This window comes from Suricata suricatta, chromosome 10 (assembly GCF_006229205.1).
Source record: "Suricata suricatta isolate VVHF042 chromosome 10, meerkat_22Aug2017_6uvM2_HiC, whole genome shotgun sequence".
NCBI lineage: Eukaryota > Metazoa > Chordata > Mammalia > Carnivora > Herpestidae > Suricata > Suricata suricatta.
Window position 1 is genome coordinate 23,878,532 of NC_043709.1, and position 23,027 is coordinate 23,901,558.

General features: G+C 39.4%; 1 protein-coding gene across 1 annotated transcript in view; it reads left to right on the top strand.

Annotated features, from left to right (window-relative positions):
• LTA4H (leukotriene A4 hydrolase) overlaps positions 1-23,021 on the top strand; it is a 36,386-nt gene extending 13,365 nt beyond the window's left edge. Inside the window, exons 6-19 of the mRNA XM_029954940.1 lie at positions 1,188-1,240; positions 3,779-3,851; positions 4,119-4,259; positions 5,040-5,063; positions 5,749-5,819; positions 7,087-7,198; positions 7,744-7,888; positions 8,916-9,019; positions 9,444-9,514; positions 11,637-11,691; positions 18,967-19,062; positions 20,988-21,070; positions 21,738-21,842; positions 22,810-23,021. Of these exons, the coding sequence (XP_029810800.1) occupies positions 1,188-1,240; positions 3,779-3,851; positions 4,119-4,259; positions 5,040-5,063; positions 5,749-5,819; positions 7,087-7,198; positions 7,744-7,888; positions 8,916-9,019; positions 9,444-9,514; positions 11,637-11,691; positions 18,967-19,062; positions 20,988-21,070; positions 21,738-21,842; positions 22,810-22,927 (1,251 nt within the window). The 3' untranslated portion in view covers positions 22,928-23,021. The remainder of the gene's footprint in view (positions 1-1,187; positions 1,241-3,778; positions 3,852-4,118; positions 4,260-5,039; positions 5,064-5,748; positions 5,820-7,086; positions 7,199-7,743; positions 7,889-8,915; positions 9,020-9,443; positions 9,515-11,636; positions 11,692-18,966; positions 19,063-20,987; positions 21,071-21,737; positions 21,843-22,809) is intronic.
• The last annotated feature ends 6 nt before the right edge of the window (positions 23,022-23,027 follow it).

Here is a 23,027-nt window from a genome sequence, read left to right on the forward strand (position 1 = left end):
CTCTTGAAATATTCAGAATTTAGAAAGCAGCTTCTGTCTTTTTTCTTCATTTCTTTTTCTTTTGTGACTCTAAAATGTTGTGTTCTACTTACAGAGTTGTACTAAACAAAGGGGTTGCTGGCTGAGCAAAGTGGGGAGCATGGCCCGATCCCATTCTCTCCCGTCCCAGTTAGCAGCAGGTTTTCTGTTATTTTAAGTTACTCTTTTGCCCGCCCTGGTACCACAGAGCAGGCACGTTGTTATTTACTGTTTATAAATGGAAGAGCTATATTAGACAAAAAAAAAAAAAAAAAACCCAAACAAACAAACTACTCTCTGACAGATTACAGTCCCTAAGGTTAAAATTCTGTGTAATTTAAGTTGGTAATCTGACTTGCATCTTTGACCTTTGATGAATTATGTATGTGTGTACATAGTGTTTTTAGGTTTTTTTAATGTGTATTTATTTTTGAGAGAGAAAGAGAAACAAGAGCGTGAATCAGGAAGGGGCAAAGAGAGAGAGAGGGAGATCAGAATCCAAAGCAGGCTCTAGGCTCTGACTTGTCAGCACAGAGTCCGACACGAGGCTTGAACCCACGAGCAGTGAGATCATGACCTGAGCCGAAGTCGGACACTTAACCAGCTGAGCCACCCAGGCGCCCTATGCATGTTTTTAACTGACCTCCTTCACAGAACATGTAATTGGGCCACAGCGGACAGGTTTGCTCCCACACCAGCTTCTGGGACTCCAGGCTGCCAGACCCTCAGCATCTCTTATTGCTGGATTCTTTTATATGTCTCTCAAATATACCAGGAGTGGTTTTAAAAAAGAAAGTAAAAAATTGTTTTACATCAAGGAAAGAAACTGAAAAACGTAAGAGAAAAAAGCACAGTTCCTTCTCTCAGGCTACTTTTTGAGAAATGCTTGAAATAGAACATGTAATACTATGTGCAATCATGATTTTCACATTTCAGAATCTGTCCTTACTAGTAAAATAAAGGAGAAATAGATGTTTTGAAATGTTTTACCTCACAATTTTGAACTATTTGACCCCCTAAAAATGAGAACTGTGAAATTTGAAAGGAATTTATTTCCTTTTAAATATGAATTGACTTACACTGTAATATTTTTAAGCACTAATTTGAGTGTGTGTGTGTGTGTGTGTGTGTGTGTGTGTGTGTTTTGTTTGGTTTTTTGCTCCCTTTAGGTTCCGATCCCCTGCTACCTGATCGCTTTAGTTGTTGGAGCTTTAGAAAGCAGGTGAGCTTTTGAACAAATTTTAAAGTTTATGAAAAGGCTAAACTTTAGGCATCTTGAATCTCTGGCAGGATTAACCTATAGCTCATTTGTGCATTTCTCAAGACACCAAGCTGACAGCTCCGGAAAAAGTTAAGTCTAATTATAAAATGTAAATAGTAACTAATTTTAAATTAAAAAGTGTTTACCAGTCACTCTTCATATTTTCCAAGTATTCTGTATTGAGCATGCTCTTACCTTTAGAGATTCAAATATAAGTTTGAACAAGTCACTTCGCATAATCTCCCATTTCCCCATCCTTGAACTTACAGTATCTCCCTTTCCCACCGCGTAGGTGGTTATGCAAAAGAAGTAAGGTAAAATGTTTTAAAGCACTTAGAAGCCTATAAATATTACAGAAACAAAAGATACTTATAACAAAATTTTACCAATAGCTAGAGTGGCCTTCCTTCTTAATGTTTTTTTTAGTTCTTATTTCTAAACAACCAACAATTAAGAATATCTGCAGTAATCACATTCTTTAAATTGTGAGAAACACGGACAAGATGGAGAAGTCAAGCAAACACAGATTCTAGCACCAACTGTTACTGTCTACACCCTTGGGCTACTCACCTCTGAGTTTCATTTCCTTCACCTAAAAGCTTTCTAGAATGAAATGTACCTCAAAGGGTTTTTGTGAGGATTAACGGACCTATGTAAAGTTCCTGGCCTATAGGAAGCACTCCCTCAATGAGAACTACAGTAACTGTGACAGCGGCTGGCCACGACGAGGTCTTCTTTCGTGCCAGCCCCCGTGTGTTATTGCAGGGGACCTTCACATCTCTGTGGAGTAGATCTGAGGGTTTTTTCCCCATTTTACCAATAAGGAAACTGATGCCCGTGAGTTTGAAGAACTGGCTCTCCGTCACACCACTGGGAGACGTCAGAGCCAGGACCCAGATCCAGGCACTCTGACTTTGCAGCCCGTGCAGCATAGATGTGTCCTGTCCAGTGCAACAGTCGCTAACCACATAGGCCTGAGATGTGCTTTAAGTGTGAAATAGTCACTGGATTTCTAAACACTTAGTATGAAAAAAAAAAGAATGTAAAATATCTCTGCTTCTACTTTGCTTTTTTAAGTGTAACTACTAGGCAACTGAAAATTAAATGGGCAGCTGATCTCTTTAAAGGTGTTAGATAACTTGAGTTACCATTTCTACTCAGTGTGGTCTAGAAACCAATAGCTTTGGCATTACCTGGGAGTTGGCTAGAAACGCAAATTCTTGGGCCCCATCCCAGACCTACTAAATCAAAGTTTGCAGACGAGCAAGCTTCCCAGATCATCTCTGTGCATATTATGCACATATGCACATTAAAGTTTGAGAATCAACAACCTAGAATCCACCGCCTTCCTGGGACAGGACACCGAGGCAAAATCTTGTTGTTTGGGGTTTGATGTTGCATAAAATTTTTAAAATGAAATTTAGATGAAAAAAATATTTTTGAGTTCTAGCCCTATGTAAGTGATATATATAGTTAGATTTGTTTCTTCCTTTAAAAAATTGTTTTTATGTTTGTTTTTTGAGAGACAGGCAGAGAGAGACAGAGTGTGACTGGGGGGAGGGTCAGAGAGAGAGGGAGACACAGAATCTGAAACAAGCTCCAGGCTCCAAGCTGTCAGCACAGAGCCCAGCGCGGGACTTGATCTCACGGCCCGTGAGATCATGACCTGAGCCGAAGTCAGAAGTTTAACTGACTGAGCCACCAAGCCACCGCTCTTCTTTTTTTAAAATGGTGGCTTAAAAAAACCCACAAAATTTACTATCTTAACCGTTTATACATGTACAGCTCAGTAGTCAGTAGTGTGCCCCATATCCATATTGTTGTGAAACAGATTTTCAAAACTGTTTCATTTTGCAAAATTGAAACTCTATGCCCTTTAGAAAACAACTCCCATTTCTATGTCCCTCCAGACTCTGATAACCAGCATTCTGCTCTGTTTCGATGAGTTTGACTACTTTAGATACCTCATGAGTGGAATCCTAGAATATTTGTTCTTTTGTAATTGGCTTGTTTTATTGGGCATAATATCTTCAAGGTTCAGCCACGTTGCAGCATGTGACATGATTTCCTTGTTTTTCTACTTGTTTCTTCTTATATGAGTGTTCAACCTGCAAATGCATAACCAAGTTTACATCTGCCCCTGTTCTGGAATAACCTCTGACTGAGCCATGACAGGGTTTCTATAGTTGGGAGGTCGTGGGAGGAAACTAGATCCCCAAATTTCTTACCGGCGCCAATAAAGGAACCTTTGGGAGCACTTATGTCTCACTTTCCATTTGGCTTAGTCCGTGCCTCCTTCTAGAGCTGCATATTTATGGTGCATATGCAATAACCAGTTTGAATCTCTCAGCAGCCATTTAAGCTCACCTCCTCCCCATAAGCACACGGTAAATCATGCTACTACTGTAAGGATTTGTGTACAATACTTTAGCTCTTTCCTAGAACCAGGGAAGTCAGTTGTCTTGAATTTCACTTTTATTAAGCTTTTTAATTTTGCAGGAGGATTGGCCCAAGAACACTGGTATGGTCTGAGAAAGAGCAGGTGGAAAAGTCTGCTTATGAATTTTCTGAGGTTGGTCATATAGTTACCCTTTTTAATACTCGTGGTAGCCAATAGATTTAAGGCTTTAAGGATGAAATGTTATGGTGTTAAGTAATATAGTAAAAGAATCAAATACACCTTATTTTATGTGAATTTGCAGTTGCTACATTTTTTGTGTCAGTATCATTTAAAATGAGCATATTAACTCATAATCTTCATAGAAAGCAACATACACTTTTAAGAAATCCAATATTGTAGTGACTAAGACATAAAAATAAATATGCATTAATTTTCCAGACTGAATCTATGCTTAAAATTGCAGAAGATCTGGGAGGACCGTACGTATGGGGGCAGTATGACCTGTTAGTCCTGCCACTGTCCTTCCCTTACGGCGGCATGGAAAATCCTTGCCTCACTTTTGTAACTCCTACCCTGCTGGTAAGTGCAAATATTTCTTCCTTTGAAACTGAGTTCTCCCCAGACATAAAGCTAAACACAAAAAGCCTTAGATTCCTAATAATATGTATTTTAAAAGCATATTTTTCTTATTTATATAACTCTTCTTCCTGACTTTATTGTTTATTATGGTTATCTTCATCATCTTATTTTTCAAAATAAAATAATTTGGCCATTAGGGAGAAAAGAATATTAGGTCCAAGGTGTGTGGGGATGTTGGGGGAGGGAAGGCTGTGTAACAATAATCTATTGATGAATGATGTATCCAGATGGAGAAATTAGGCCATTTACACTTGGTGTATAGTTACTTGTACAGCAAAACAAACAGAAGCTCGCTTGACCATGCATGTATAGTGAAGGAGTGGACCTACAGAATGTAGCTATAGTTCACATGCCTTTGTAAGCTGCTTTAAATCACTGCCGACTTTTCTTAAATATGCTGTGGCAATAAGAAAAGAATAATGTACATGAGAGAAATTAGAGCAGATATAAAAAATAGAAGTAGGAGAAATGTTTCCCAGAAGTTAATCAGAGATAAATATACTGGCCTTCTGGTCCTGGAAAAATTCCTGAGATGAGGGAGAGAAAGCATTACGCTATTTTTTTAGTCCAGCATTTTTGTTTTATTTTCACAATACATACCTTTTGGAGTGCCATAGTAGAAATACAGTAGACTATTAATGCCACAGCACATCCTGATGTAGACAGTCTTTTAAATATAGTCTATAATTTGAATACTAAGGTAACTTTCTTCTTTTTTAGGCAGGAGACAAGTCACTCTCCAATGTAAGTTAAAATTTATTATCATGGTCTTACCCTCAAAAACGATTAAGTCAACTGATTTTTCTAAAATATCCATTGTATTGTTACACTGAAGGTATGGCTATAAAAGATAATTTGGGGATTGTTGGTACATTAACAGTTAGATTTAATAGACTTCATAACATTTTATGGCTGATCTTCATATGTTTATGAAATACATCTTAATGGAGTGATATATCCATTTGATATCTTCTAAATATTTTTTTGATTCTTATTTTTTATTATTTTTAATGTTTATTCATTTTAGAGAGGGAGAGACAGCGCACAAGCAGGGGAGGGGCAGAGAGAGAGGGAGATACAGAATCTGAAGCAGGTTCTCTGCTCTGAGCTGTCAGCACAGAGCCCTCTACAGGGCTCAAAGCCATGAACTGTGAGATCATGACCAAAGTGACTTGAGCCGAAGTCAGATGCTTAACTGACTGAGTCACCCAGGCACCCCTGTTTCTAATTTTTTTTTAACTGTACTTTTGTCTTTGGCCAAATTATGATTCATTTGCTGAAACAACTCCCTGAAATCTCAGCTGATCTAAAAAAAAAGTTGAACGTGGAATTAAAAGACTTAGAGTGCTTCCTTATGGAGTTTAGATTAAAGTGATCAATTTCATTACTAATCCCTTCCAGTATTTACCACGAATCATTTCCATTTTAGGTTATTGCACATGAAATATCTCATAGTTGGACAGGGAATCTAGTGACCAACAAAACTTGGGACCACTTTTGGTAAGTTTTTTTTTTATTATTCTTTTTTTTTTTAAGTTTATTTATTTTGAGAGAGAAAGGTGCTGGGGCTGGGGTGGGGGGGTGGGGGGGGGAGGAGAGAATCCCAAGCAGACTCCATACTGTCAGCGCAGAGCCTGACACAAGCCTTGAACTTAGAAACTGTGAGGTCAACCAGCAATAGCCCTGCTAGGGATTTACCCAAGGGATACAGGAGTGCTGATGTATAGGAGCACATGTACCCCAATGTTCTTAGCAGCACTGTCAACAATAGCCAAATCATGGGAAGAGCCTAAATGTCCAGCACCTGATGAATGGATCAAGAAGATGTGGTTTATATACACAATGGAGTACTACATGGCAATGAGGAAGAATGAAATATGGCCATTTGTAGGAAAGTAGATGGACCTTGAGGGTGTCATGCTAAGCGAAATAAGTCAGACAGAGAAGGATAGATACCATATGTTTGCACTCATAGGTCTAATGAGAGAAACCTAACGAAGGACCATAGGGAGAGGAAGGGGGAAAGAGAGCTGGGGAGAGTGAGGGACACAAATCATGAAAGACTACTGAATACTGAAAATGAACCATGGACTGAAGGGGGAGGGGGAGGGAGGGAAGAGGGTGATGGTCATGGTGGGGGCCACTTGTGGGGAGAAGCACTAGGTGTTATATGGAAAACAATTTGAAAATAAACTATTAAAAAAAAAGTTTTTAAAAAAAAAAGAAAAAGAAATCGTGAGGTCAAGATCTAAGCCAAAACCAAGAGTCAGACACTTAACCGACTGAGCCACTCAGGCGCCCCTATTATTATTATTTCTTTACTGGTCCTTGTTATTAACTTCTTTCCTTACCTCCTGGCACTCTGAATTATTTTGTGGAAACATCTTGTTTTTCTTTATTATCATGTCTGATAGACAGTTTTAAAAAAATTCTGCAACCCTTGTCACAATGTTAGGGAGAGCAGGGGACTCAGCTTGTGCTTGTTATTTAGTTCCCGGTATGGTCACATTTTAATACACGGGCGGGCATGTCAAACAAGAACCGTGGCTTGATTTTCCCCTCGCCATCTATCTGCTGGGCCCGGCTTCCCATTGTTCTGAACGGAATGCGGAATACCCACACAGGCAATCTGCTTTGACTGCAGTGTCTGTGCTTTACAACGCTTTACTCGGTGGGAAAGCCAAAGGGAACGATCTTGTTCATTGAAATGCTCTTTCCTTTCAGCTGTGTCACTGCTTTTTATTTGCAACCAAAAAATGTTTTTCAGGTTAAACGAAGGACATACTGTGTACTTGGAACGCCACATTTGTGGACGACTGTTTGGTGAAAAGTTCAGGCATTTTCATGCTCTGGGAGGATGGGGAGAGCTGCAGAATTCGGTAAGTGAGTCATGCTGTGAAGAGCGCTCGTCCAGGGCCGTGCAGGCCTTCAGCGTGGCTTGTAAACTAGCTTTACGAGGTAGCGATGAGAAAGCCATTTTTACAGGTGTGGAAAATCGACCAGATCCTGGGATAATAGTCTATTGATACGTGCGAGTCATTATGCTGTGAAAGGTCATGTTCGTGACCAGCAGGACCTCACTGGGTCTTTATAATTAATGTAAGTCAGTTACTTAGTTTGAATTTATTTGGTATATACTTATGTCATTTTTGAGTGCTCCCTCCTGAAGGCTGGATTTGCTGAGCAGGAATTGAAACGTTTCTCTAGTTTTTTTTATATAAAACCTACTTTGGGGCAGGAAATATTATGGAACATGACACAAGTAGCCATTCCATTAATAGACTTCCAAAAATTTATGCTCACATGCCCTACAATTTCTAGCCTCTCAGTTTAAGTTCTAGTCTATCCTAAAGTGATGCCTCTGGGCTTGCTTGGTAGTAACCAGTCTTCGTGTTTAACATTCCTCTAATTCTGCGCCTTGCAGATAAAGACTTTTGGAGATACACATCCTTACACCAAGCTTGTGGTCGATCTGACGAACGTGGACCCTGATGTGGCATATTCTTCAGTTCCCTATGAGAAGGGCTTTGCTTTACTCTTTTACCTTGAGCAACTTCTTGGGGGCCCAGGCAAGTAGTTGGCATTTTCTGATTTTTTTTTTTTGAGAGCAATGTGAACACTAAGAATTTTTAACTGCTTCATTTTATTCTTCCAGCTCATTCTGTCCGTAGCTGCTGAAGAAAATATGTATCATTTTATAATGTGGCCTCTCCATTTAAACCCTTGAATCACTGCTGCTGAATTCCAAATTGTGTTGCTAGGGGCACCTGGGTGGCTCAGTTGGTTAAGCCAAATTGTGTTGCTTGTCTTTAAAGAAAACACATCAGTATTTTAAAAATTAGGAAAACTGTGGGTAAAAAAAATCATGTGGTACAGAAGTTTGTAAGAGTCACAAGTAAGAGTCCCTCAGACCCTCTCCACTCCCCAGTAACCACTGTGAGCAGGTTGGCGTGCATGGCTCCAGACCTTTTTCTAAGTATACAGGAACAAACTGACAAATATATTTTAATACAGAACATGGATCGTATTTTACATATATGTACATAAAATCTGTGCTACTGACTAAAACTCAGCAGTGCTCCACAGCCGTCCTTCCATGTCAAACACCCATCCATCCTGATGTTCTTTACGGCCACCACACTCGCTCACGATACAGACGGCCTGAGTTTATGTGACCTTCCCCTACTGATGGGCGGTGAGGCGTTCTCCTTTGCCCACGGACTTTGAAGGCCCTTCTTCGCCCACATGCATTCTGCCTGTCCCAAATTACTCTCCCCTTTCGGGTCACACCGAGGCCATTGCGTTTAGAATTTGTGTTGTGGGTTCCTTCTATATTTCTTCATTGTATCTTCCTCTTACTTGTAATTAGGATTTCTCTTCTCCCTTCCACCAAATTGCATTGATTCTTCAAGGCCCAGCCTAAGTCCTACCTCCTTTTTTGAACATTCTTTCACCACTGAAACCCTTACTGGTTCCCCTATTTTCTGAAAGTTCTCTGTTCTCTATGGTTAATGATACCACACTAAGGACCCCTCAGAATATTAAGTAGTTACCTTTCCATTAACCAACTTTTCTTTTTCTTGTTTTAACTCTTAGAGGTTTTCCTAGGATTTCTAAAAGCTTATGTTAAGAAGTTTTCCTATAAGAGCATAACCACTGATGACTGGAAGGATTTCCTGTATTCTCACTTTAAAGATCAGGTTGGCTTTTAACAACTTTATTTTTCATGCCCAGTGTATCTTTATTTAATGGCTATTTGTTAGCCTGATTTGAATTACTTAATAGTAGTATTGGTCTAGAATTTAAGATTCAGCGTTTCATTGCTTTTTCTTCCTATTTAAAATGTGATCTCAATAACATGAATTCATGTGTATATTTCAGAAAGACCTGCAATAGTATGTTTCAGAAATGTATTTTTTGTATATATTTAATTTTCTTATTTTGTTATTTAACAGAATGCTAATGTTTCATATAAAATCATTTTAGAAAAGAGACTTAGAAATTATCTTGACATGTCAGTATAGACAAAATTATAGATATGAGGACCTAAAAGTCTGTGTTAGATTTCTTTTCCCCATGGAAAAGATTATTCTGTAGCAAACTGGGTGTTCTTCCTGTTTACAGGTTGATATTCTCAATCAAGTTGATTGGAATGCCTGGCTCTACTCTCCTGGAATGCCTCCTGTGAAACCCAAGTCAGTGCCTAGCTGCTAACGCTTTCCTTCTCATTCTCCTAAGTCCTCAAGCTCCTCTGAGATACCAGGGAGATTTATGGCTTCCTTAAGCTGTAACTAGTTAGTGAGTAGACTTCATAGGTGTTTGAACCTTAACCCTGAGGTCAAAAGAATCCTTCCCATGATATTATAAATATAAAATCAATGAATTGCAAGTAATTATGGAATGCCTCCTTTTAGCTCAAGGTTGGTGATACAGAGAAGAGTATGATATTTCCCTTTCCCTCAAAACCTTTGTAATGAGGAATAACTTGTATAAGTATTATGTTAATCGTTACAACAGTGTTACAAGTTGTCATCCCATTTCTGGAGGAGACGCATTAGGTTTAGCTGGGTAAAATGTCTTCCCTAAGTTTGCGCAGTAGGTAGTAAGAGCTGAGATTCAAACCCTGGCAGTCTTTACTCCCCCAGTATGCTGTTGTTGTTGCTTAAGTTTGTTTATTTAGAGAGAGTGTGCACGAGTGGGGGAGGGACAGAGAAAATCCCGACATGGGGCTCAAACCCACAAACCATGAGATTACAACCTGAGCCAAAGTCAGACACTTAACCAACTGAGCCTTCCAGGTGCCACTCCAGTGTGCTGCCTTTTAAACTAAATACCCTCCTGAAATCAGAGACCTGAACTCTGGTCTTCATGAGTCATGTGAGGTTGCTAACTACTGTTAACTACTGTTTCCACCACCATCTTTACCCAGGAAATTCCAGTCTCAGCTCAAGGACCACTTGCTCAGAGAAACATTCCTTGACCTCTATGACCAGGTCAAGTCCCCGTATAGGGTTTCCTGTTGCTGTGCATGGCCTCTTCATTGCTGTTACCACAGTAGTGATTTTAAATTGATTTGTGTGATTACCAAAGTCTTTCTCCTTCACTACACAGAAGCAGCATGAGAGCAAGGCTCCTATCTGGTTTTGCTCACTAATGTTCTTAGGACCTTGCCATAAAGTAAGGACTGCTCCTCCTCCTGGGCTAATCCTTACGTGGTTCTTTTCGTGACAATGAGAAGGAAGTTTCAGGGCACAAGAAAGAGATAAGCAGAGGTTTTGTACTGTCCTGTTGGTTCCTTATGAAATCAGTGCTAAGAAATATTCTAGCTGAAGGGGATTTACTGCCTGAGCAGTTTACTGCCTCTGATCCCGTTTGGTCTTGGGGACAAAGGAGGGTTTCCTCGCTGTCCACACCTTGACTCCTTCATGAAGATTAACTGGCAGCTGCTTCAAAGGAGCTGGCTGCTTTCACCCCCTTTAAAATCTCCCCTAAGGCACAAACTCTCTAAACAGGTTCAGTGGTAACTTCTAATCAAAACCTATTCCATTTAGGCCCTCAGGCGCAGGTTCCCTACTGTTCTCTCATAGAAACATTTCACAGCAAGCAAGCATGATTTATGGACAAATAGGGATGTTTTGCAAGAATTTTGCACACATTATACAGTCTCTTCCATCGCTGCCAAACCTGTGGTTTATTTTCTAGGTTGAAAACTCAAATTTTAATGAAGTTTGCTTTGCTTAATTATCAGTTTATTTCCACTTTCTTCTGGGAAGAAATAAAATCATCACATGGTTTCAGAGTCTCCCAAGGGTCTCCTGGGACACCATTATTTCCCCAGTGTCTAGAACAGTGCCTGTCACATAGGCGCTCGCGGATTTGTGGAATGATTAGACAGTTGGAACAGAATGTAAGATCCAGGAAAGCAGCGTGTTGTCACAGCGTGTTGTCACGTTGTCACAAGCACCTAGAACTACACCTGCTGCCAGGCAAACACTAGATCTGCCCCGCTGAGTCCCAGCTCCTTCGGCAACACGCTACTGACGCATCTGTCTTTGCGGAGATGTTGGGGCGTTGTCTCTGAAGGATAGTCATGGGCTTCAGTGATTTGGTATCCACGTGGATTTCCAGGTTCTTGGTTGATGCCAGAATGTTTAAGTCAGGTAGGAGATTTCCTATTTCCATCACTCTGGAGTTCCTGATCTTTATTTAAAAAGAACTTTGAAAGTTAAGTATGTTCCTTAACTTCAGCATTGCCTTTATGGAAAAGCATGTACATCTTTATGAAACTTCATCTCCAGTATTTTTTCATCTTTGCAGCTATGATATGACTCTGACAAATGCTTGCATTGCCTTAAGTCAACGGTGGATAACGGTGAGTACTGATGTGTGGTTTTGGGTTCCTTTTTGAATTATACAAATATGTCTCGACTCATCAGGGTGGCAGGGATGGAGGTAGGTAGGGACTTTACTTATAAACTAATGTATTTGGAAAGGTTATTCATGAATCAAGTCTGGGGACCCCTGGCTGGCTCAGTCAGTGGAGTGTGTGATCTTTGATCTCGGGGTTGTGAGTTTGAGCCCCATGTTGGGTATAGAGATTACTTACATAAATAAAATCTTAAATAGCAACAGAAAATAAGTCAGGTATCACTATCACCCAAAGTAATACGAGCCCTCAGTGTGTAAAGTTAGGTTGGGAGCAAATAGATGGTTGGTTTTAGTTCTCATTACTCTTGCTCCTTTTCAAGCCATAAAAAAGGTATGCAAAAATATTTGCATTTTCTTTTTCTTTTTTTCCTCATAAATTATTTGTAAGATATTGCTTCAAATATCGCCCTTACCATACCAGGTGGATCTAAACTGATCTTAGATAAGTGCTAGTGCCAACTGTTAGGGAAGAACTGAGGCATGTTTGCGCTGTTGTCAGAGGCACAGTTCATGTCTCTGGAGCCTCGTAAAGGACCTCTCTGTGTATACCCTGAGTCAGAACTCTCAGAGAGACCCGGGCGAAGATGTACCCTGAACAGCACCTTAGTGAACAATAACAGAAAATGTAGGAGCAATCCTGTAGGAGAAGAAAAGTAATTTTCCCTCTGCCCTCTGAGTTCTTAGCTGAGACTCCTGAAATAAAAAGCAGATTACCAAGAGAAAAACAAGTTCATTAACATGTATATCTCATGCATACATGGGAGAGACCCATGGAAAAACGACGAGCTCAGACGTGCCTCATTCAGGACTAAACACCATTTCAGTGGGGAAAGGGAAGGCGGTTTAGGGGGAAATAAATGATTTTTAGGAAAGATAAATGGTCCTTAGGAGATTAGATGGAACGTATGACAGTTTTGTGACAAAGATTGTCTGGCTGTGGTGTCAACTTTTAGTTTCCTTTCCTGTGATAGGAGTCAGTCTTGCCTGATTGATGAAACTCCCAGGGGAGGGAACCTGTGACGGTTGAGTTCCTTCTGGAAGGTCTGTCTTCAGGCAGATGAGTGTAGTGCAGAGAAAACCTCTCCTTGCCTTTCCTGTTTTTCAAGAGCCTAGGGCTCAAATAACCAATATGCTAAAGTAGCCTATTTGGGGGTAGTGTATTTTTACTACCCTTCATCCTGTTATCTGCAACAAGTTTAGATGTTGCTTTTTGATACTTGTTTCTAAAGTTTAGTTATAAGTAACTGATGCTAAGCAGTAAGTGATGAGCAGCATGAAAAAGATATAGGCGTGCCTGGGTGGCTCATTATGTAAACCTCTGACTCCTGATTTTGGCTCATGTCATGATCCCAGGGTTGTGGGATCGAGCCCTGTGTCAGGCTCCACTGAGCGTAGAGATTGCATAAGATTCTCTCTTTCTCTCTCTCCCTGTCCCCCACGCCCCCCAACTACTTGCACATGCACAGAAACAAAGGAAGTAACAAGAGGTCACCAGAAAGAGCCAATACTTCCACCTGGGGGGGAGTGGTTTGAGGTTGGCTGCAGCATGGAGGAGAGCTTTGTCCAGAAGAAGGTATTTCAGCTAGGACTAGATACGGTGTCAGCTAAGACTAGATACGGTGTCAGCTAGGACTAGATACGGTGTCACCTAGAACAAGATGCGGTGTCACCTAGGACTAGATGCGGTGTCACCTAGGACTAGATGCGGTGTCACCTAGGACTAGATGCGGTATCACCTAGGACTAGATGCGGTGTCACCTAGGACTAGATGCGGTGTCAGCTAGGACTAGATGCGGTGTCAGCTAGGACTAGATAGGATGAGGAAGAGGAGAACATTCTGGCTGGGACGAACAAAGTCCAAACAGAATTTTTTTTAAAGCAGCAACAAAACATGGAGCCTACACGGATAGGTGAGTTCCGCCTGGTTAGAGCTTAGAGCCTATTCTTCTGGATCATCTCCCAACCCTCCTCTTCCCTTCTGACAAGGCACCATAGCCACAATGGCTTCCATGAAGTTCCATAGTGTTCCTCCATTCCTTCCTGCCTTCTGTGATGCTGCTCTCTCTGCTTCCTCTGCTCCCCCGCTCTCTCCCCATCCCAGTAAGGCTTTCCTTCCTTGTCTCCCATCGCACCATTGCCAGCTCTGTGTGTGTGTGTGTGTGTGTGTGTGTGTGTGTGTTATCATTAAAGTCCTCTTATCAGATTGGAACAAATCAGTTAGCCAGTTCAATGAACCAGTTAATTGAAAAAATTGGCTAAAGCATGGTGTCATAAAAACTAATCATAAGGAAACGTTTTATTTTAAAACATGAATTACTCAGATTTTTACTATGGGGCCAAAGCTGTATATCAGTTGCATAAACTAAATTCATGAAGCACCTGTAACTTCCAATTTTAGTTTCTTTTGTTTTTTTTAATTATTTTTTAATGTTTATTTATATTTGAGAGAGACAGAGCATGAGTAGGGGAGGGGCAGAGAGAGAGAGGAAGACACAGAATCTGAAGCAGGCTCCAGGCTCTGAGCTGTCAACACACAGCCCAACACAGGGCTTGAACTCATGAACCGTGAGACCATGACCTGAGCTTAAGTCAGACACTTAATACAACACAGCCACCCAGATGCCCCAATTTTAGTTTCTTTTAAAGTGGAAGTAGAATTTAAATACACTTGCAAAGCAATTGGTAGGTCCTTCTAGATTTTTCTGTTGTTATTCATCTGTTTACAAAGATCTTGTCTACAAACTCTATAGCAACATTTTTTGTGCAGCAATTTTTAAGTTAAAGTTGACTTAGTTTGTCCAGAGTAATAAACTTAATATTTATAGAAATTTCTTTTTCTTTTGGCACTCCTCTTTCATCAGTATACCTATTATTTAACAAGATCTCCTGATTACGTCTACAATGGACATAAACACATTTGGAAACAAATTTATGTAGTTAACACATAAATCAACAGGTGGGAGAAGAAAAGCACAGGCACTGAAGGGGTGACCCACCTACTCAGAGCATAGGGTGCACCCTGGTCACGAGGCCACTCATTACACAGAGGACAGAGAGTATCAGTTCATCTAATGAGTGGTTTTAGTGGAGCTCATCTTTTGTTGGATTTTGAGAGAGAGCGAGCATGAGAAGGGGAGGTGCAGAGAGAGGAGGGGACAGGATCTGAAGCAGGCTCTGTGCAGACAACAGTAGGGCTTGAACTCAGAAACGACAAGCCGAAGTCAGACGCTCAACCAACTGAGCCACCCACTGCCCCAGTGAAGCTCATTTATTTTTATTTTATTTTATTTTATTTTATTTTTTATACAATTTATTTTTTTAACATATGCAGTTATTTTCCGTCATTTACAATACAGTAGTTTCAATGATACTCCAAACAGAAAAGCAAAGTAAAAAATAAAAACCCCCACTTCTATTTCATGTAATTAGACTTATACAGAAATTAGAAGGTTAGGTACCAACTAGTTAATCACCTAATTTCACAGCTATCTGAAGTGGCAATTGTAATACAGCAGCTTATCTATGTCACAACACAGCATTTTATATACTGTTAAGTGAAACTGCAATACAATCTAAGTTTATTTTGGGAGTGTTTGCTGTATAATTGGATTTAATGAAATGTTTAGAGGTACAGTAGGCGTGACTTTGAGTAGATAATGAAGCTCATTTTTAAAAAGCTTTTACTGTATTTGTATTTGGCATTACTGTATTGTTTGTATCTGCTTCTTTTACCAGGCCATAAGCTCCTTAAGAGCAGAAATTGTTTTTTATTCATCTCTATATCCCCAGCGCCATCTGCATTTATTCACTGTTGGATAAATACGTGAATTACTAGAGGGGAAACAAGGTTAGGGAGATAAATTCATTTCCTATTACAGAGAATCTTGATTGTCAAAGTAAGTAATGTAAAACAGGATCTGTAAACAGCAGGGGATCCTTAAAGGGTTTTGGATTGCAAACGAAATGATCAGAGTTGCTTATTAGGACTGTTAATCAAGCTGTGTAACATATAGGATTGATTAAGCTGGAAAAGTTAGAGTTAGTAAGAAAGCCAGCTAGTAGGTCAGATAAGATGGTATTTCAGACCAAAAGACTGTGGGATTTGAACTAGAGGAAATATAAGATTTGAAACATTTTTGAGGTTTAATTTTAAATAGCTAGTGAAGACCTTGAGAACATTAAATATAGAGAATAAGAAAGAGGAATGGAAAGTTCAATCCTCTTAGAGCCAGAAGAAGGAAGAAAAACAAATCAGGAGTAAGGCAGATCAGAAAAATAGAACAAGAAACCAAGGGAAGGGGCACCTCAGTGGCTCAGTTGCTAAGTGACGGACTCTTGATTTCAGCTCGGGTCATGATCTCACAATTATGAGATCGAGCCCTGCATGGGGCTCAGCACTGATAGTTAGAACCTGCTTGGGATCCTCTCTGTCCCTTTCTCTCTCCTCCTCCCCCACTTGTGAGCATGTGCTCACTCTCTCCCTCTCTCTCTCTCAAATAAATATATAAACAAATAAACTTAAACCAAGGGAAGAGATACTATAATGTAAAATAAAATATAAACATTTTTCTGAAGATTCTGAAAACATCATGGCAAAGTTAGAGCATCACTAACTCTTGAGATCTAGTTTGCGATTTTTTTGAGGGGGTAGAAAGCATCTAGGCAGCTCCTTACCGAGCAGGGTCGTTGTGCACATATGCACGTCCGCTATCAGTGCTCTGCCTGGAGTAGTGAGCTTCCTGCTTTCAGTGTTGTAACAAGAGGGACCAGAGGCGGTGAGTTATGATTAGACAAGTGTTTTAATTATGTGCGCTAAGTAATTTAGAAAGGTCTACTTATTCCAATGCAGAGAGGGAAATCTGGTGACACATCTTGCCACAGATCATCTGTGTCTTAAATTTATGTTTTGTGTAGTTCACAGACTTGTCATGGAAAAAAGCATGAGAGAGCCATGCTTTGGATGGGTCTTTGACAACAATGTGTTGTATTAGAAGCTCTCTTTTTTTTTAATGTTTATTTATTTTTTGAGAGAGAGAGAAAGAGAGAGAGGCAGAGAGGGAGACACAGAACTCAAAGCAGGTTCCAGACTCTGTCAGCATAGAGCCCATCGTGGGGCTTGAACTCACGGACTGCAAGATCATAACCTGAGATGCAGTTGGTTGCTTAACTGACTGAGCCACCCAGGCACCCCAGGACCTCTGTGTTCATTTGAAAAATGTATCCCAGCCCACTGAGTAATACTGCTCCTGCTCCTGATTTCTGCTTAGATATTCCTTTAGGCTCAGCAGCCAACGTGATGATTGTAAATAGTTGACTATCAATAGGAGGGGGCCATGTCCAAGACAGACTGAGGACATGGCAATCACTAGTTCTCTCTTTGCCTTGTTTTATTGCTCGGTTGTTTTTCATAAGTATTAAATAAATGCAAAAGAAAAAATGGATATCACCTATCAGAAGGTGTAAAAAGGTGTACCCACCACTAACATAAGAAGGAAAACCTCAGTGGTGCTTTCGGACCATCCCTCCCCATCTCCTCCCCGTCTCTACCCACATTTCCTTCCCAGCAACATAACCATTACTTTGAATTTTGACTTAGCGTCCCATTGCCTTTAATGTTTTTACCACTTATGATATATCCTTAATAAATATTTTAAATTTGCATGTTTTTGAGCAGAGCATGAGATCTCTAAGTTTTGATAACCACAGTGAGGTTCCAAAGAGAGATAGTAAAGGAGGTTCTGAACAGGGAGGAAGGTATAAAATAATGTTTCTTTTCAAGGATATATTTATACATTAAATTTCCTGGAAGGATATACAAGGAACTATTCATATTGGTTACTGGGGAGTGGGACTTGGAGATGGGACAAAAACAAAGGAATTTTTCATTCGGTCCTATCTGATTTTTTTAAACATTGCATATGTTTCTTTTAAAGTGAAAAGGGCCCTAGTTTATGTGGAAGATAGTATGGAGGTTCCTCAAAAAGTTAAAAATAGAAATACCCTATGATCCAGTAATCACATTATTGGGTATTTACCCAACAAGTACAAAAACACTAATTCTAAGGGATGCATGCACCCCTGTGTTTACAGCAGCAATATTTACAATAGCCAAATTATGGAAGCAGCCCAAGTGTTCATCAGTAGATCAATGGATAAAGACGATGTAGCGTACGTAACACACACATACACACAGAAATATTATTCAGCCATAAAAAACAAAAGAATGAAGTCTTTCCATTTGCAGTGACATGATGGAGCTAGAGAATATAATGCTAAGTGAAATCAGTTCATCAGAGAAAGACACATACCATATGATTTCACTCAATGTGGAATACAAGAAACAAAACAAATGAACAAAGGAAAAAAGAGGGAAACAAACCAAGAAACAGACTCTTAACTATAGAGAACAAACTGATGGTTACCAGAGAGAGTAACTGGGTAGGGGAATGGGGAACCAAGGAGTCCATTTGTCATGATGAGCACTGAGTAATATATGGAATTGTTGAATCACTGTATTGTAGCCCTGAAACTAATATAGCACTGTAGGTTGACTATACTAGAATTAAAATAATAATAATAATAATAATAATAATAATAATAATAAAAGAAACCCTAGTTGAAAAGAATTTAAAACTACTTAAAGATTTTTTAAAATAATTACTTTGGTAATCTTTATAATGTTTCTTAATTATATCTTCAAAGATTTTTGGCAATGAATCCTAAATTGAAAAGTACAGACCCATTTTTCTTTTTCTTAGATGATTTCCAAGATTAAGTAGGGAAAACAGAATGTGCAGGATTGGAGGGAAACATCAGTTTGTGGCCTTATCAATTCATTAGTGTAATATTTAAAAGAATATGCAATTTGATCCTTTACCCAAATTTTTAAATTGGCCTGTAAATTAGTTGACACGTTCTTTGTAATGTTTCTTTACTTTGAAAATCTGTATACTTTGAATGGTACAAAAGATGTAAAAGTGTCTGACTATTAATAGTCTAATTTTTCTTAAGTAATATAAATTTTAGGAGTCATGTTAGCTCTTTAAGTTAGAGTAACAGCACCTCAAAATTATGAAAGTAGCTAAGGCGTAAATTTATTTTTTACCATCTTCTACATCCTTGTATTTCTTTTTCTTAATTTTTACTTTTATGTCAGATAAACCAATAAATATTAAATTGTACATTCTGTACAAAATAACCAGGAAACATTTTGTTTTAGGCCAAAGAAGATGATTTAAATTCATTCACCACAGCAGACCTGAAGGATCTCTCGAGTCATCAGTTGAACGAATTTTTAGCACAGATGCTCCAGAAAGTAAGTACTAGCTCAAAACATGAGAAATTACAATGGGCATAATAAAAACACAGCATTTATGTCAAACCCAACTTGGAAAAAAATGTTAATGTGAAAACCAATGGGAAAAAATTATAACATTCATTTGTTTGTTTAAAGACATTTGTTGAATGCTTATTATGTTTAGTGTTACTGTAAATATGAAAATGTGCAAGAAAAACAAGCCATGTCCACAAAACTTCTAATCTGGTAGGAAAGGTCACACATACAAAATTTGGCATTTAAAGGAGGCATATTTCAGGGATCATTTGAGAAAAACTTAATCAGTAAAGGACTCCCTTCCAACTGGCATTTTTCAAGGAAAGGTTTTGTGGGGGTGGAGATAGCTTTGAGCACAGCAGCATTATAACGCAGAGGTGGAAATCCAAGTCCAAGGGAGTAGCAAGCCACTGTGCTGCAGAAATTAATGAAGATCATTCTAGAAAGCCTGGTAGGATGTGATGAATCTTGAATGCTAAGAATCAGATTTTGTAGGTAGTAAGGGATCTAACTTTTTTAACAGGAAAGGGTGGATTATAAAACGAGTCTGCTGGTGGATAACATGAGGAGCACAGGTGGTGACTCACAGGACATGCAGGGGACCCTCATAGGAAAGGAGGGAGCAGGGGTGAAGGGTAAAAGGCATGGGTTTGTTCCTGGCTGGACTTGGCGGTTAACAGGAATGCGTCCAAGCAGATTTTAAGGTTTCAAGCCGAGGTAATTAAAAGAATATGTGAAACAAAGAGGAGGCTGCATTTTGAAAGGGAGGAAACGACTGGGTCTTCACTCGTAATTAAAAGCGCTCTTGGGCCTGCGGACCTTGAGAGGGATAGAGAAGACTGGACAGTGTCCTGTGGAATCCACACAAAAGGGGGAATAGGATTTTAGGCAATGGGCTTGGCAAGAACCAATTTTTAGGACATCAGGTCACCTTTTTTCATAAATGTCTGCAGCATTGCCTGGGGCCTGGGGCCAGGGGCCAGGGAGAGGGATGTTTCCGGAATAGGCATGGCGAAAATGGGGGAAGATTGGCGGTCTAGGAGATGACCTGAACCAGTGGACCTACCAGGGCGGACTTGAAGGTTAGCTGAGACCAAATGACTTGAGAAGGGTCTGGCACTCAGGGCAGAGATGCTTCCGGAGCAAGCGTGGGGTGGGTTTGTAAGACGAGTCGTGACAGGAGGGGAGAGTCACCACCCACCTAGCAGCACCTGAGCCTCCCTGCTTGTCCAAACTGAACTCAGTCCTTCTTTCCTCACCAGACTCGCTCCTCGTTTTAGCTTAAAGTTAAGCCGGACACAAGAGGTTTATGAACCCCCTGAAATTGTATACAGACATTTGTGTTTATATGGTAAATGTATCTCTTTTTCCTAAGGAAAGGGTCCATATAACTCATCAGGTTCTCAAAAGACTTGTAATATAAAAGTTTAAAAACTGCTATTTTGTAGCGATGTAGATAATTTAAAAGGGATTTCAGAGGAAATATGCAAAGATAAAGCTCAAGGTAATCAAACTATGAAGAAACAATTAAGGAACTGTAGGTTTCATACCGAGAATGGGATAAATTTAAGATAGGTTAAGTATAAGGAAGAACTTGAAAGACTCTGGAAGGAGTTAGAAAATTAGGATTTATATATACCAAAAAGTCTGAGGAGAGAAATTCTCATTTAATAATCTATGTACCTCACAAATTGAATTATCCCTTCGCTCCTAGTAGAACATCCTTATCCAGAATAAGTTGGCACAAAATTTATTTTAGTGTGCATTTGTTTTTTTAATTTTATCTAACTTATTTCTATATTCGAAAATACTTGGGATTTTAATCTGGCTCAGATTTTCCCTCCAGCTCCTTTCTTCCAAGGAATCCTGTTGAAATGATCTGTCATCCTTCTTTATTTTGCTCTTAGGCACCTCTTCCATTGGGGCATATAAAGCGAATGCAAGAGGTGTACAACTTGAATGCTGTTAACAATTCTGAAATACGATTCAGGTACATCATTTGAACTTGTCTTTGTGGAAGAAAGTAGAAACTAGTTTAAAAGGTGGAGAAAGGGAAAGCAGAGTCGGAGACATACATGAGTTTTATGAAATCTTTATGAAACCTTCTGCACTTGTATAAATAATTATAGTGGTCTTTAAGGAGTAGTTGCAATATCTCTAAGATAAGAGTATTAATCTTTTTATTAGGATTTCTTCTAAACTTCTCTTGGCCCTAAAACAAAAAGGAGAATTAGGAATCCAGAGGTAAATAGGTGTTCTTCCACAGCTAGCCAAATTGACTCTGATAAGGGAATAGTTGGAAATCTCTAATTCTGTCATGTGGCTAATCTTTCTTAATTCTGATTTGTAGTGTGTCTTAAACCAAAAATTAATTTCCTTCAGAAACTGCACAGATAAAGTACAAGAGCACCGATATAATCTAACCTTTTAAAATCTCCGGTCTTTTTCAAGAACAAACTCTTCCTTCTCTTCTCCAGTTATTGAATCGTATATAAAAGGATTTGAGATTCTCAGAATTAAGACATAATATTAGTGGTGTACAGTAGAATTATAATGGGATTACTCATCACTACGAAAGTAATCTTCAGATGTGTCTCTATATCCCGCCCCTCCCTCCTCATTTCCTACCCCACGCCCCCTAAAAATCTTCCTTTCAGATGGTTACGGCTCTGCATTCAGTCGAAATGGGAGGAAGCAGTCCCTTTGGCTCTAAAAATGGCAACTGAGCAAGGACGAATGAAGTTTACACGGCCCTTATTCAAGTAAGAACCCATTTGAAGGGTACTGTGAATTTAGATCAGGGATGAGGAAGAAACATCGTAAATGTTTTTCCTGTTGCTAAAGTACTTTGTAAAATGCTGTCTAAAAATAATTTAATTTTTAAATTTGTTAAAGATTATAGGTATAATTTTGGAATACGAATGAATACTCAATATTTAGAATTTGAGATAATTGGATTAGCTTTTTTAGAAACATTATGTTTCAAAAAAAAAAAAAACATTATGTATCAGTTACCTGTTACGGGCCAGATAGGTTTAGACCACAATGAAAAAGAAATAAATAGAAGCAATCTTGGGGCGCCTGGGTGGCTCAATCGGTTGGGTGTCTGACTTTGGTTCAGGTCATGATCTCACAGGCTGTGGGTTTGAGCCCTGCGCCGGGCTCGGTGCTGACAGCTCGGGGCCTGGAACCTGCTTCAGATGTCTCTCTCTCTCTCTGCCCCTCCCCAGCTCACTCTCTGTCTCTCTCTCTCTCTCAAAATAAAGACATAAAAAAAATTAAAAAAAAAAAGAAATAAAGCAATCTTATATGCACAGAATGGTCTTTAAAAGCAAGTAGGAGATAATTGGTGGACCAAGGCACAGACAGGAGAAAGAGTCTGAAGTTCTTTAAATACACTAAGAAATGAACAGATAAAGCCAAACCGTTTTGATTCAAATGTCGCAGTGAGGTGAAATAATAGGTTGCTTGACCTGCAATAAAGCAGTGCGTGGGAGAGGGGAAAAGCTGGCTCTCTTGGCTACAAGATAGAATTTAAGAATATCTTAATGAAGTTATTTTGACTGGATTTGGCAGGAATTCTGAAAAGTATATAATCATGACGTAGATACTCATAATTAATTGTTTCATTATTTTCACAAGAATAATAAAATTATACTCGCCAAATAAAATATTACATGCCAAAATAAGTCATTATCCAATGTTCTTCCTTTTTTCCCACCCCCACAGGGACCTTGCTGCCTTTGACAAATACCGTGATCAAGCGGTCCGTACCTACCAGGAGCACAGACCCAGTATGCACCCCGTGACTGCCATGCTGGTGGGGAAAGATTTAAAAGTGGATTGAGGACCTACCCATGCTGATTTCAGACATTTTTCTTTTTTAAACTGAAGTCACAAGAAAATAGAAAAACTTCAGCTCATGTTGTAATAAAATGTTTTCGTTT